General features: G+C 44.9%; 1 protein-coding gene across 1 annotated transcript in view; it reads left to right on the top strand.

Moving 5' to 3' along the window:
- Positions 1-12,592, top strand: part of LOC119973732 (host cell factor 1-like) — a 116,181-nt gene extending 103,589 nt beyond the window's left edge. Inside the window, exons 24-26 of the mRNA XM_038812140.1 lie at positions 652-949; positions 6,420-6,477; positions 8,731-12,592. Of these exons, the coding sequence (XP_038668068.1) occupies positions 652-949; positions 6,420-6,477; positions 8,731-8,776 (402 nt within the window). The 3' untranslated portion in view covers positions 8,777-12,592. The remainder of the gene's footprint in view (positions 1-651; positions 950-6,419; positions 6,478-8,730) is intronic.
- Positions 12,593-13,476: the final 884 nt, after the last annotated feature.

Below are 13,476 nucleotides of genomic sequence, written 5' to 3'. Positions count from 1 at the left end.
GGTGCATGGATAGGGGCAGTGGCTAAAATAAGTCCTCTAATCTTGTATAGTGCCACCTCAATGGAAGAAAGTCTTGACTTAATTACCCATCTGATAGACTCCACGACAGTAAACTATCGATATTGCACTGGGATTATTGATCTAGTTTGCCCTATCTGTGACTCCTGACCCCTCACAACAATGTGGTTATCCATTGTTCAACCTTTTTCAAGACATTTAAGCCCCTCAGTTGTCAAGGCAGCTCGCCATCCCCTTCCTGAGGGCAATTAGAGATGGACAATAAATATTGGTCTCATCAGCAACGCTTTCATCCAATAAATGAATAAATTTAAAGGATCCGACTCCCGAGATGAAGTGACACCACTGACTTCCTTTGATCACTGCTTGCACCATGAGTGTTGACAGCAATCGCATTCTTAGCAGTCAGTGAGAGATTGAGCTGTTATTAATGACTGTTTTTAATCATTGGTTAACGGTATTGTGGATATGGTGGATCAGGCATACTGATAGTTGATAAAAGGAGCATTTAGACTCTAAGCCAAACGATCCTTGTAACCAGATTATACTGCGGTGTTGTATTGGAGGGTTTAGAAAATGTTTCAGAATTTAATCGAATGGGACTGAGAAATTTGGGTATGTTTTATTTTGCAGGTTGCTGAAGGTGCACAACTCTCCTGGGAGCCTCCTGCTGTCACGTCTGGAAGCATAATTGAATACTCTGTATATTTGGCACTTCCGGGGTCACAGGCAACAGATCCCAAACCTGCAGGGACATCCCATCTGCTCTTTGTCCGTGTTTACTGTGGGCCTGTTCCCAGCTGTCTGGTGTCTTCATCCAACCTAGCAAATGCACACATTGATACAACCACAAAACCTGCTATAATCTTCAGGATAGCAGCCAAGAATGAGAAGGGCTACGGGCCTGCCACCCAGGTCAGGTGGTTACAAGGTGAGCTGGGGTGGTTCATTTTCTTGTACCTGGAGTGAGGAAGGATCTGTATAAACATGAAAGACTCTGAGATTATAGCAACATTTTGCATTTTACTTTAAAAATAGGAAACTGTTCCAAGGCACTTAACAGGAGCATCCTTGAGCAGAATGTGATATCAGGACACACCCATGATAATAGGACAGGTGACCCAAAATGTTGCTCAAAAGAGATAAGTTCTCGTACACATCTTGAGAAGAGGTTTAGGAAAAATTCCAGAGTTCAGGGCCCAGGCCAAATCGCAGATATTGTCACTCAAGTTTTTTTTAAATTTATTTTTTCCAATTAAGGTGCAATTTAGCGTGGCCAATCCACCTACCCTGCACATCTTTTGGGTTGTGGGGTGAAACCCACGCAAACACGGGGAGAATTTGCAAACTCCACACGGACAGTGACCCAGGGCTGGGATCAAACCTGGGACCTCAGCACTATGAGGCAACTGTGCTAACCACTAGGCCACCGTGCTGTCCTATTCTCACTCAAGTTTAAGGTAGATGGAGTTTTCTGGATAAGGGAATCCAGAGATATGGGGAAAGAATAGGCAAGTGGAATTGGGGTAAAGATCATCTAGGATTAATGGAACCGGCTCGAGGGGCAGAATGGCCTCCTCTTGTTTTATTTTCCCCTCCTCCCGTCAGAAAATATTGATTTGTGTTGGGGGCCAGTTCCATTGTCATTCTTCGCCCTTTATTATCTCGATGAAGCCAAGACTGAGGGAGCGGAAACCATGTCATTTGGTTCTGTGTTTAATTCAAACTCTTTGTGCTGGAGTAAATTATTTTAGGTTAAATGGAAAACATACCTTTATCATTCTAACTATTTGTACAGAATACTGGCTCTGTGAAACAGGTCTGTCAATACATCTACAGAGAAGCCAGGTTTCAATTCTCTCCCCTATCTTCCCTCCTGGCCCCTCTGAGCTCATCTTGTCCATGTGACTGATCTCCTGTTCTCTCGACCCTAATCCCATTGCCCATTAAACCGCTGACCGCCCAATTTCCCCTCCTGACTCCTATGTTAGCCAATATTAACCACGGTCTCTCCTCGGGGTCTGTCCGTCTCTTCAAGTTTGCAGTCACCACGCTTCTCCTCAAAAAACAACTCTCGGTCCCTCTTTCCTTTCAAACTACTCCTCCATCTCCTACCTCCTACTCCTCCATCTCCTACCTCCTACTCCTCCATCTCCTACCTCCTACTCCTCCATCTCCTACCTCCTACTCCTCCATCTCCTACCTCCTACTCCTCCGTCTCCTACCTCCTACTCCTCCGTCTCCTACCTCCTACTCCTCCGTCTCCTACCTCCTACTCCTCCGTCTCCTACCTCCTACTCCTCCATCTCCTACCTCCTACTCCTCCATCTCCTACTCCTCCATCTCCTACTCCTCCATCTCCTACCTCCTACTCCTCCATCTCCTACCTCCTACTCCTCCATCTCCTACCTCCTACTCCTCCATCTCCTACCTCCTACTCCTCCATCTCCTACTCCCCCATCTCCTACCTCCTACTCCTCCATCTCCTACATCCTACTCCTCCATCTACATCCTACTCCTCCATCTCCTACCTCCTACTCCTCCATCTCCTACTCCTCCATCTCCTACTCCCCCATCTCCTACCTCCTACTCCTCCATCTCCTACTCCCCCATCTCCTACCTCCTACTCCTCCATCTCCTACCTCCTACTCCTCCATCTCCTACTCCCCCATCTCCTACCTCCTACTCCTCCATCTCCTACCTCCTACTCCTCCATCTCCTACCTCCTACTCCTCCATCTTCTACTCCTCCATCTCCTACCTCCTACTCCTCCATCTCCTACTCTCCCATCTCCTACCTCCTACTCCTCCATCTCCTACCTCCTACTCCTCCATCTCCTACCTCCTACTCCTCCATCTCCTACCTCCTACTCCTCCATCTCCTACTCCCCCATCTCCTACCTCCTACTCCTCCATCTCCTACCTCCTACTCCCCCATCTCCTACCTCCTACTCCTCCATCTCCTACCTCCTACTCCTCCACCTCCTACTCCCCCATCTCCTACCTCCTACTCCCCCATCTCCTACCTCCTACTCCCCCATCTCCTACCTCCTACTCCTCCATCTCCTACCTCCTACTCCTCCATCTCCTACCTCCTACTCCTCCATCTCCTACCTCCTACTCCCCCATCTCCTACCTCCTACTCCTCCATCTCCTACCTCCTACTCCCCCATCTCCTACCTCCTACTCCTCCATCTCCTACCTCCCTTACTTCCTCCAAAGTCTTTGAAGGAACTCCTTCTGATCATGTTTCTGCCCCCCCCCAAAGTAGCTCTCATCAGTTTCGCGGATGACATCCTATATGACTCGCAAAGGCAAATTATCCCTCTTTGTCCTCCTTTAACTGTTTATGGCCTTTGACACAGTTGAGAACACCATCACCTCTCCACTGCCTGAATGGGCCTACACTCACCCGGCTCCATTATTTATCTAATCATAGTTAGAGAATCAGCTGCAACTGTAATGGCTTCTCTTTCTGCTTCCACATCGTTACCTTGCTGCTCCCCCCAGGATCTATTATTGGACCCCTCCTATTTCTCATCTCCATGCTGCTCTTCGGCGACATAATCCAAAGAACAGTGACAGATTCCACATGTTGACAGCAAATTAACCTCCCCACCAACTCCCTTTCAGCCCCAAAATTGTCAGTCTGCTGTCATTCAGACATCCAGTACTGAATGAGCAAAAAATTCATCAAATGAGGTATTGGAATGACTGAAGCCATTATCTTTTTTCCCTGTCGCAAACTCTGCTCCTTCGCCACCAACTCCACCCCTCTTCCAATTGTCATATTTTACCCCAAGATGAGCATTTTAGAGTACTCAATTATTGTTTTTCCAATTAAGGTGCAATTTAGCGTGGCCAATCCACCTACGCGGCACATCTTTTTGTGTTGTGGGGGTGAGACCCACGCAGTCACAGGGAAAATGTGCAAACTTCACATGGACAGTTAGCCGGCGCCAGGATCTGAGCCGGGTCCTCACTGCCAAGAGGCAGCAGTGCTAACCACTGCACCGCCTCTGCTGCTTCCCCACCCCCTTTTGGCTTTTTAAAGAATTCTCATCCTCGATTATAAATCCTCTCCTTGCCTTGCCCCTCTTTATCTTTATCATTTCCTCCAGTCCCACATCCCTCAGAGACATCCACACTTCTCTAACTCTGGTCTTTTGAGCACCATGTTTTTTTGTCACTCTGAAGTTGTTGGCCATGTTTTCAATGTCTTCCGCTGCCTGGGCTCTAAGCTTTGGAATTCCCTCTTTACCCCTCCGCCACATTCTCCATTTTAAGACACTTCTTAAAACCTACCTTCATTAATTCATTTTTACAGGATGTAATAATATAATAATCTTTATTGTCACAAGTAGGCTTACATTAACACGGCAATGAAGTTACTGTGAAAAGCCCCTAATCGCCACATTCCGGCGCCTGTTCGGGTACACAGAGGGAGAATTCAGAATGGCCAAATTACCTAACAAGCATGTCTTTCGGAGGAAATCGGAACACACGGAGGAAACCCACGTAGACACAGGCGGAACAGACAGTGACCCAAGCGGGAATCGAACATGGGACCCGGTGAAGCAACAGTGCTAACCACTGTGCTAACTGGCTAGGGCAGCATTTATTGCTCATTTCTAATTTCTCTTGAGAATATGGTGGAGCTAGCTTTTTGAACCGCTGCAGTCCATGTGGTGTATGTACACCCTCAGTGCTGCTCGGGAGGATGTTCCAGGATTTTGACGCACCAACAATGAAGGAACGGCGATATATATTTTGAAGTTAGGATGGTGATGTCCTTTAACTAAGCATTTAGTTGTGTTCTTGCATGGCTTGTCAAATGTGGTTTTCTAAAACCTCAGTGAAACAAGTACCTTGGGCTGTTTGATTATAGTAAAAGTACTGTAGAAATATAAACTGATTCTTGATAAGAACCTTAGAAATTAGGACGTGTCCACACTGGAACCGTTATTCTGTCGCTGCTGTATTCCATGCATTTCACTTTTTTTGCTTCTTTTCTCTAACTCGGTCTGAATTTTTACCAGATTTTCTGATGCTGATACCATTGTGTGGATCTGTGGTTTTTTGAGAGAAGTGCATTTTATCTGTCTTATTAATTTTTAAATTTAGATCAGATACTCTGCGAATCTCAGGGCGGCAGTGGTTAGCACTGGGACTACAGCGCTGAGGACCCGGGTTCGAATCCCGGCCCTGGGTCACTGTCCATGTGGAGTTTGCACATTCGCCCTGTGTTTGCGTGGGTTTCACCCCCACACCCTGAAGATGTGCAGGTTAGATGGATTGGCCACACTAAATTGCCCAATTGGAAAAAAAAAATTGGATACTCTAAATTTATATTTAAAAAGATACTCTGCGAATCTTAATTGTCCAACTTTGATACTTTAAATGTATAAAGCTAATTTTGTGGGCTCTAATTCTCTATCTCATCTTGTATCAGGCGGTCGAGTCTTTTGAGGATTTCATTGCCTCTTTTTATCCAATATCAAATATTCGTGTGTGTGTTTGAAGTTATTCACCCTGTGACAGTGCTCCAAGAGGAGGATGACCGAGAGATAGGTTTTATTTACAGTCTGACAGCTGGTTTTAGGATCTCCAGCAATTTGATTGCACGGATAATGCCCCATGTTCTTCACTGATTACCAAAGGAGGCAACTTATTTTTTTTTTTTAATTTAGAGTACCCAATCCATTTTTTCCAATTAAGAGGCAATTTAGCCTGGCCAATCCACCTACCCTGCACATCTTTTGGGGGCGAAACCCACGCAAACACGGGGAGAATGTGCAAACTCCACACGGACAGTGACCCAGAGCCGGGATCGATCCTGGGACCTCGGCGCGTGAGGCAGCAGTGCTAACTACCAAGCCGCCCAGGAGGCATCTTATTGACTTGGGTCTGAGTTGGCTGGTAAAACACACAATTGAATTTGGATCGCAACCTCAAACCATCAAAAAGAGTTTTACAGCAAATAGTGTTGTTATAATGGAGGAACCATGGCAGCCTATTCTTGTGCAGCGATGAGAAAATAACCAGGTGATCTGTTTTACTGATGGTTTTTGAGGAATAAAAATTGTCCCGGACACTGCAAAAAATTCCTCTACCACTCTTGAAAATAATGCAGTGGATATTTTACATCCACCAAAGAGGCCAGCCAAGACCTTGGTTTAACGTCTCATCTAAGAGACGGTACCGGTACCGTCGCCAATGTAGCACTCCTCAGTGTACCACTGAGTGTCAGCCTGGATTCTGTCCTTAAATCTCTGGAGTGTAATTCTATCCACACTTTTAATAGGGTGTCAGAGCTACCTACTGAGCTGGCACCTAAAGTTAGCTTGGGGAGCTGAGTATTGGGGAAAATGAGTTATAACCAGTTTCTATTTTGTTTTCTAGATGCCAGCAAGGACGGGGCAAGGCCGGCAACCAAGCGGTCTGTTGCATCCAACGATGAGTAAGTATTTTGTGTTGAGGGAGCTCCTTCCATTAAGAACTGAATTAAGGCTCATTTCATGTCTCCTCGCGCAACGAACTGAATATATTTGCCCACATGCCATTGAATCAGTCGCATGTGGTGTTGGCAGATCATTTAAAAGCAATGGGCGTTGAGAAAATATATAGAATATATACATAGTGTTCTTAGGATGGGGCTAATGGAAATTGAGACACTAGAGGGAGCTTTACTCTGTATCTAATCCCGTGCTGTATCTGTCCTGGGATTGTTTGATGGGGACAATGTAGAGGGAGCTTTACTCTGTATCTAACCCCGTGCTGTATCTGTCCTGGGAGTGTTTGATGGGGACAGTGTAGGGGGAGCTTTTCACTGTATCTAACCCTGTGCTGTACCTGTCCTGGGAGTGTTTGATGGGGACAGTGTAGGGGGAGCTTTACTCTGTATCTAACCCCGTGGTGTACCTGTCCTGGGAGTGTTTGATGGGGACAGTGTAGAGGGAGCTTTACTCTGTATCTAACCCCGTGCTGTACCTGTTCTGGGAGCGTTTGATGGGGACGGTGTAGACGGAGCTTCACTCTGTATCTAACCCCGTGCTGTACCTGTCCTGGGAGTGTTTGATGGGGACAGCGTAGAAGGAGCTTTACTCTGTATCTAGCCCCGTGCTGTACCTGTCCTGGGAGTGTTTGATGGGGACAGTGTAGAGGGAGCTTTACTCTAACCCCTGTCTTGCACCTGCCCGAGCTAACAAAAGGGCTCAATGAACTAATACATCCTACTCTTGTTCGGGGCTGGAATCAAATCCAGGATCAGTTACCAAGGATAACCTACTAACTCCTTGCAACAGTCCAGTTCCCTTCTTGAAAGAATAAATGCTGGTTTGATTCTGTCACTTAAATTGTTCTTTCTCTGATTCATGGCGCTGGGTATCAACAGGCTAATTAGCTGTGGAGTTTGCACATTCTCCCCGTGTTTGTGTGGGTTTCGGCCCACAATCCAAAGCTGTGCAGGGTAGGTGGATTGGCCACGCTAAATTGCCCCTTAATTGGAAAAATGAATTGGGTGCTCCAAATATATATTTTTTTAAAGTGGAAAATGGTGGGAAATTTATTTTGCTTCTTTTCCCCACTATGGTGAGTTGTAATGCCTGTACTGCTGCCATGCCTGAGATCAGCTAACTTGGCCTAGACCAGGATAATTTGTGATCTGTGCAGCTTGGCAGCATATACTTTCTTCAAATCAATCTTGTCAGCCGGTTATCAGCAAGAATTGCAGAAACCATCAGTGGTTTGCACTGCTTACGGCGCTGGGGACTCAGGTTTGAACCCGGACTCGGGTCACTGTCCATGAGGAGTTTGCACATTCTCCCCTTGTCTGTGTGGGTCTCTCCCCCACAACGGTGGGGGAGCACGGTAGCAGCACGGTAGCATGGTGGTTAGCATAAATGCTTCACAGCTCCAGGGTCCCAGGTTCGATTCCCGGCTGGGTCACTGTCTGTGTGGAGTCTGCACGTCCTCCCCGTGTGTGCGTGGGTTTCCTCTGGGTGCTCCGGTTTCCTCCCACAGTCCAAAGATGTGCGGGTTAGGTGGATTGGCCATGCTAAATTGCCCGTAGTGTCCTTAAAAAGTAAGGTTAAGGGGGGGTTGTTGGGTTACGGGTATAGGGTGGATACGTGGGTTTGAGTAGGGTGATCATTGCTCGGCACAACATCGAGGGCCGAAGGGCCTGTTCTGTGCTGTACTGTTCTATGTTCTATGTGCAGGCCATGCTACATTGCCCCTTAATGGGGAAAAAAGAATTTGGTACTCTGCATTTATTTTTTAAAAATTTGCAGAAACCAGAAATGGGGCTGGTTTAGCACACTGGGCTAGTTTGCTGGCTTTTAAAGCAGACCCAGGCAGGCCAGCAGCACGGTTCAATTCCCGTACCAGCTTCCCCGAACAGGCGCCGGAATGTGGCGACTAGGGGCTTTTCACAGTAACTTCATTTGAAGCCTACTTGTGACAATAAGCGATTTCCATTTCATTTCATTTTCATTTATGTTGATCGAGGAGATGAAGAACTGATGCCATGCAGAGATTTGTTGGATGTTATTCTCGAAAGATAAGTTCAAATGGACCCAAGTGTCTTCAATCTGACCTGTCGTATCAGGGATTTAACCTCATCCAGTAGCCCATTTGCTGCTGTTTATAAGGGGGCACAAATGTGATGTTCATTTTGTAATCTCTCTCTCTCTCTCTCTCTTTACGGAAACAGCAAGCTAGTAAGTGTGAACAAGAAGTCTAAGGGAGATGCATCCTAAATCCCACGTGCGTTGTGAACTTTCGCCTTTTTATTTTAAATAACTAAGAACTCAACTAGATGCAGAATCTACTTGGTATATCGGCACACCGCCCAGCAGCAGGATTTTTCTTCAGAGAACAAAGTCCCTACTTTTATTGCTGTCCATTTAAGAAGACAAGAATTTCATTTGAAAGTACCTGCAGTGAACTGGTGGTATTATTTGAAGGAAAGGCACCCTGTTGTATTGAAGTGCATTTACCTGCCAAATGATCCAAATCGCCAAAACACATTTTACTGATATGTCTCATCAGAGTAGGTAAATTTTAAAATCTTTCCTCTCTAGTTTTTTCTCCTCCCTCCTCTAGCAGCGGTTTTTGAAGCAGCACTTGTTTCTTTCTGCATATCACACAACTTGGAAACCTGCAAATCGTGAGACCAGCGTGCACAGCCTGTGCTATCAACCATGTTACAGCCTTTAATAAGGATTCATCACTTGGAACTGCACATAACCTCCTTCCAATGAACTTGATTGAAGGTTTAACCAGCTTTTTTTTCCTTCTCTGAGGAACTAGGTTGTCTCATTCTTCTCTCTTTCTCTCTCCCTCTCTCTCTACTTCCCCACTTCAAAACCTCCACATGTAATTAATTGGGTGTATTAATACCCTTAAATGGTCAACAAAAACTTTTTTCTGTACAAACATCTTCACCTGTAACATTTCAGTGTGTACTATCTTATTATGATTCTTATTGGAGGGAATTGTGAATATATAGTGTTACAGTTTGACACTGGCTCAGCCAGGCTTTGTGTACACTAATATTGTGCCATTTTGTCACAGGTTTGCACAAGAAAAACTGCAGTGTTTGCTGCTGGTCGGGAACGGTGATCCATGTTTTAGAATGAGTTCAGGTTTTCTATTAGACTGGGAATGGGGGAGGACGCAAAACAGCTTTGAATCCAAATTTCTGATCTATACTTTTACGTGTCTGAGACAGCTGTGTAGCTGTATATTGAGTGGTGGGATGATAACTACTTGTGTGATCAGCTGCTGTGTTGTATTGGTCTGCATAAACTCGCGAGATATAATTGATCGGAACTACAAACACGTCCCTTGAAGATTTGCCCAAATGCAGTAGGAGTGTTTCCCCCATAAAGGTTTCTTGTCTGTCCTGTATGACTGGGGGGTGAGTGCACAATTAGCGTGAGAGGAGGCAACAATTTCTAACTCTAAATATTATTATAAATAGAATAATTTCCCCCATCCCAAAGTTCCACAGACAGGAATAACATGTGTTTGTGGCGAGAACTACGACCCCCTTTTCAGGATATTGAGTTTCTGCCCTGCCCCCGTCCCCTGCTCCAACTAGATTGTGATGTGAAAGGGAGAAGATTGAGAGTGGGGTGGGAAGCTCCCCAAAGAAAGAGAAGCAGCTTCTCTGCTTTTCCGTGCTCAACCGTGCAACAAAATAAAGTGGATTGCAACTGGATCTGTACAACAGCTAGAGCGGTGTGTGGCTAAGTCGTTCTATAGCAGGGCTGTGTGGGTGTTTCCATGTCTGATTAATGGCCAACCTTTTTGACAGGTAGGGGTGTGGTCCAAGCGCACAGCTCCATGATCCTGTGCCTGCTTCAGAAACGTCTTTTTGTTTGAATGTGTAGCATGCACAAAGTTGGGTGGGGCAATAGCTAGGAAAGTTCCCAGAGTCTATAGATGGATGACTAATTGCACAGCCTGAGTCAGGCAAGAAGACAGTAGGTTGTGTTCAAAGGACCATCCTCTGGTGACATGAGTGAAATTTACTTGGCAGTAGTATGTAGGAGAGATTGTGCAACTATAATAAGTCACAGTGTCTCTGAAGAACGTCACCTGGCCTTGGTGATCACCCAACAAAACTCCTGGAGAGCGGTATGCTGGGTTGGGTAGGAATTACTTTGGATTCTACTATGATGCCTTGATAGCGTAGCCTACCAATTCTCATCATCTGGACCTGGGTGAAAATAGCCGCTGGTGGCAGCAGATATCTGAGCACATGTCAGTGAAGCATTGGGAGAATTATGGGGTTGGTGGTGGGGGGGGGGGCTGTTTAAAGCTAATTCTGTTCTCCAACTTTCAGCAGCCAAATGTGCTGAACCTTCCACGCACTTTCGGCTCTACACTCCTTACTGAGGTCCGGGGCACTGACGACTATTTATTTTTCATAAATCATTTTAAGTATTAGGTGCACCGATTCTTCCTTTATTAATGCCTTGCACTGATGTCCTTAGGATTTCTTTGTCATTTTGGTACCATCATATACCAAAATATGTTCTGCATTAATGTGCTCGTACATGCCACCTGCATTGATAAGCCTGTGCACACCAATACTGTACCCCAGTATTATACAGTGACCGACCTGTACTCATTCCCGCCCCATAATTCCCCCGATGCCTTGTGTTCTATGGGCCCACATATTGGAAGAACAATATTTATGATTTGAACCAGATGACTTTTCAGAGTATGAAAATTCCACCTACCATTTGTCACTCTATACCATCCTGGCATCCTGAAATTTATTCATCAGATAAATTTGACTTCTGATCAAAACAGCATTTTTAAAATACGTACATGTATATTTGAGAATTTAGTAAGAAAAATCCACGATTGTTCCCTGTGAAAATATGACCCATCTGTTCTGGAAGCAAATATTTGTCATTGGGCAAAATCATTTTGACCTTTTTGTGAAATTAAACTCCTGCAACAGAACTCAGTGTGTCAGAAACCTGTGTGTTACTGCAGGAGTATGGGTCGAGGCTACGTTTTTATATTTATGTGGGTTTTTTTCTTTCTCGATGATCAGAACCTTTACCCAGCTGCCGGGATGAGTTTGGGCAGGTAGCAGGGGGAGCATTATAATCCTAGTCTCATTCTCTCGCAAGCCACACTTGTTTTGTTCAGCCAGATGTTTCGAGCAACATCCCCAGTGCAAACAGCATAATCGCCCTGATTTTATCTGTCAGCGCATGAAGAATTTTTTCTGAGTACTATAATTGGTAGTCTGTGTCTTTTTAAATATATATATAGTTATTCAGAGATCCGGGAGAAGGAAAAATACTGATGTTCTCTCCCACTTTCTTTTAATCCCTTTTTTCCACAAAGAGATATATATATACGCGACATATCTATCTGGATTTCATAATTTAGCAATCTGTATATAAACTTTTTTTTTTCATCCCTTCCTACATCACTTCTCCTTAGCTGTCTCAAGTTCAACGGGCATCTCCCAGGTCATACACCAGAAGCCTTTTTGCTTAAGCTTTCTTTGGACAGGCTAGCCAGTGGTGACTTTGGAAGGGTTTTAGTTATCTGAGGAGAGCTATTCTCTCTGTACAGGGTAAGTCTTTAAATGATGCAAAAAAAAAAACGGCCCAAGTTTGGCCCCAGTCATTTTGTAATATTGTGTACAGCTCAGATAGGAAGTGTGTTAATGTGTTCTTTTTTTTTAAAGAAAAGGGTTTTGTATAGTTTTTACATGTTTAAACTGGGCGGGAGAGAGGTGGTGGGAAATACAGGTAGTTTAGAATTTACTCTCCAAAAGAAGATATTTCCCTCTTTCTCCCACCCTGACTTCTGTATGTAGCTATGTTTCCCCATGCTGTGAAGTTGGTAACATTTATATGTACTTCTCTGCTGCTTTCACCAGTTGTAATGAATTTATATTTTTTTGGATTTAAAGGAAAACACAAAAAAACATTGTCCATTGTAGAAAAGTCAAATTATAAATCATTTTGCTACCTTTTTTTGTGCTTTTTTTGAATAAAACCTTTTTGGAATAAACATGGTTTCCCTGAAATGTTAAACTTAATTCTCTTGCATTTTCTTGCTTTGTATTTTCCGTTGTCTAGTTTTCCTCCGCCTTTTATTCCCCCTCATATCCCCAAAGGTGTTGCCCAAATGTCCATCTGGTGAAATGTACCTTGAGATGGCGAAAGCTGTGTAGACGGTCAGGTCAAAAGTTCGCTTCAGCAGCAACTACTTGCATTTATATAGTGGCTTTAACATGTGTCACAAGTAGTCTTACATTAACACTGCAATGAAGTTACTGTGAAAATTCCCTAGTCGCCAAACTCCGGCGCCTGTTCAGGTACACAGAGGGAGAATTCAGAATGTCCAGTTCACCTAACAGCACCTAACGGAACTTGTCAGGAGAAATCAGAGCACCCGGAGGAAACCCACGCAGACGCAGGGAGAATGTGCAGACTCCGCACAGACAGTGACCGAAATCGAACCTGGGACCCTGGCGCTGTGAAGCAACAGTGCTGACCACTGTGCTGCCATGTAATCCGCCCCACGGTACTTTGCCGGAATGTAAATTAACACCACAATACATGAGATACCAGGACAGATTTTGCACTGCAACAATTCTGTGACTTTGTGGCTGAAAGCTTGACCGAAGAAGTAGGCTTTGGTGCAGCAGACAGGGCAGCTGTGTTACAGAGAAAAAATTCCAGAGCTTAGGGCTAGCACAGGGTCTGAAGGCATGGCCAGCAATAGGGTGAAGCAATTAAAATTGAGGATGTGCAGGAGGCCAGAATTGGGAGCAGTGCATGGTTCTTGGAGGGTTGTTGGGCATGGGGATGTCATTGTGACAGGGTGGACAGTACTTGAATGGGCTCTGGTTAACAAATAATTCAACCAGAGGAACTTGTACATTACTTGAACCATTTCAACGTGTGCGAGAGAA

Source organism: Scyliorhinus canicula, chromosome 11 (assembly GCF_902713615.1).
Source record: "Scyliorhinus canicula chromosome 11, sScyCan1.1, whole genome shotgun sequence".
In the NCBI taxonomy this organism is placed as follows: Eukaryota; Metazoa; Chordata; class Chondrichthyes; order Carcharhiniformes; family Scyliorhinidae; genus Scyliorhinus; species Scyliorhinus canicula.
The sequence above is the reverse complement of the archived record's forward strand: the minus strand, read 5'-3'. Positions and strand labels throughout refer to the sequence as shown.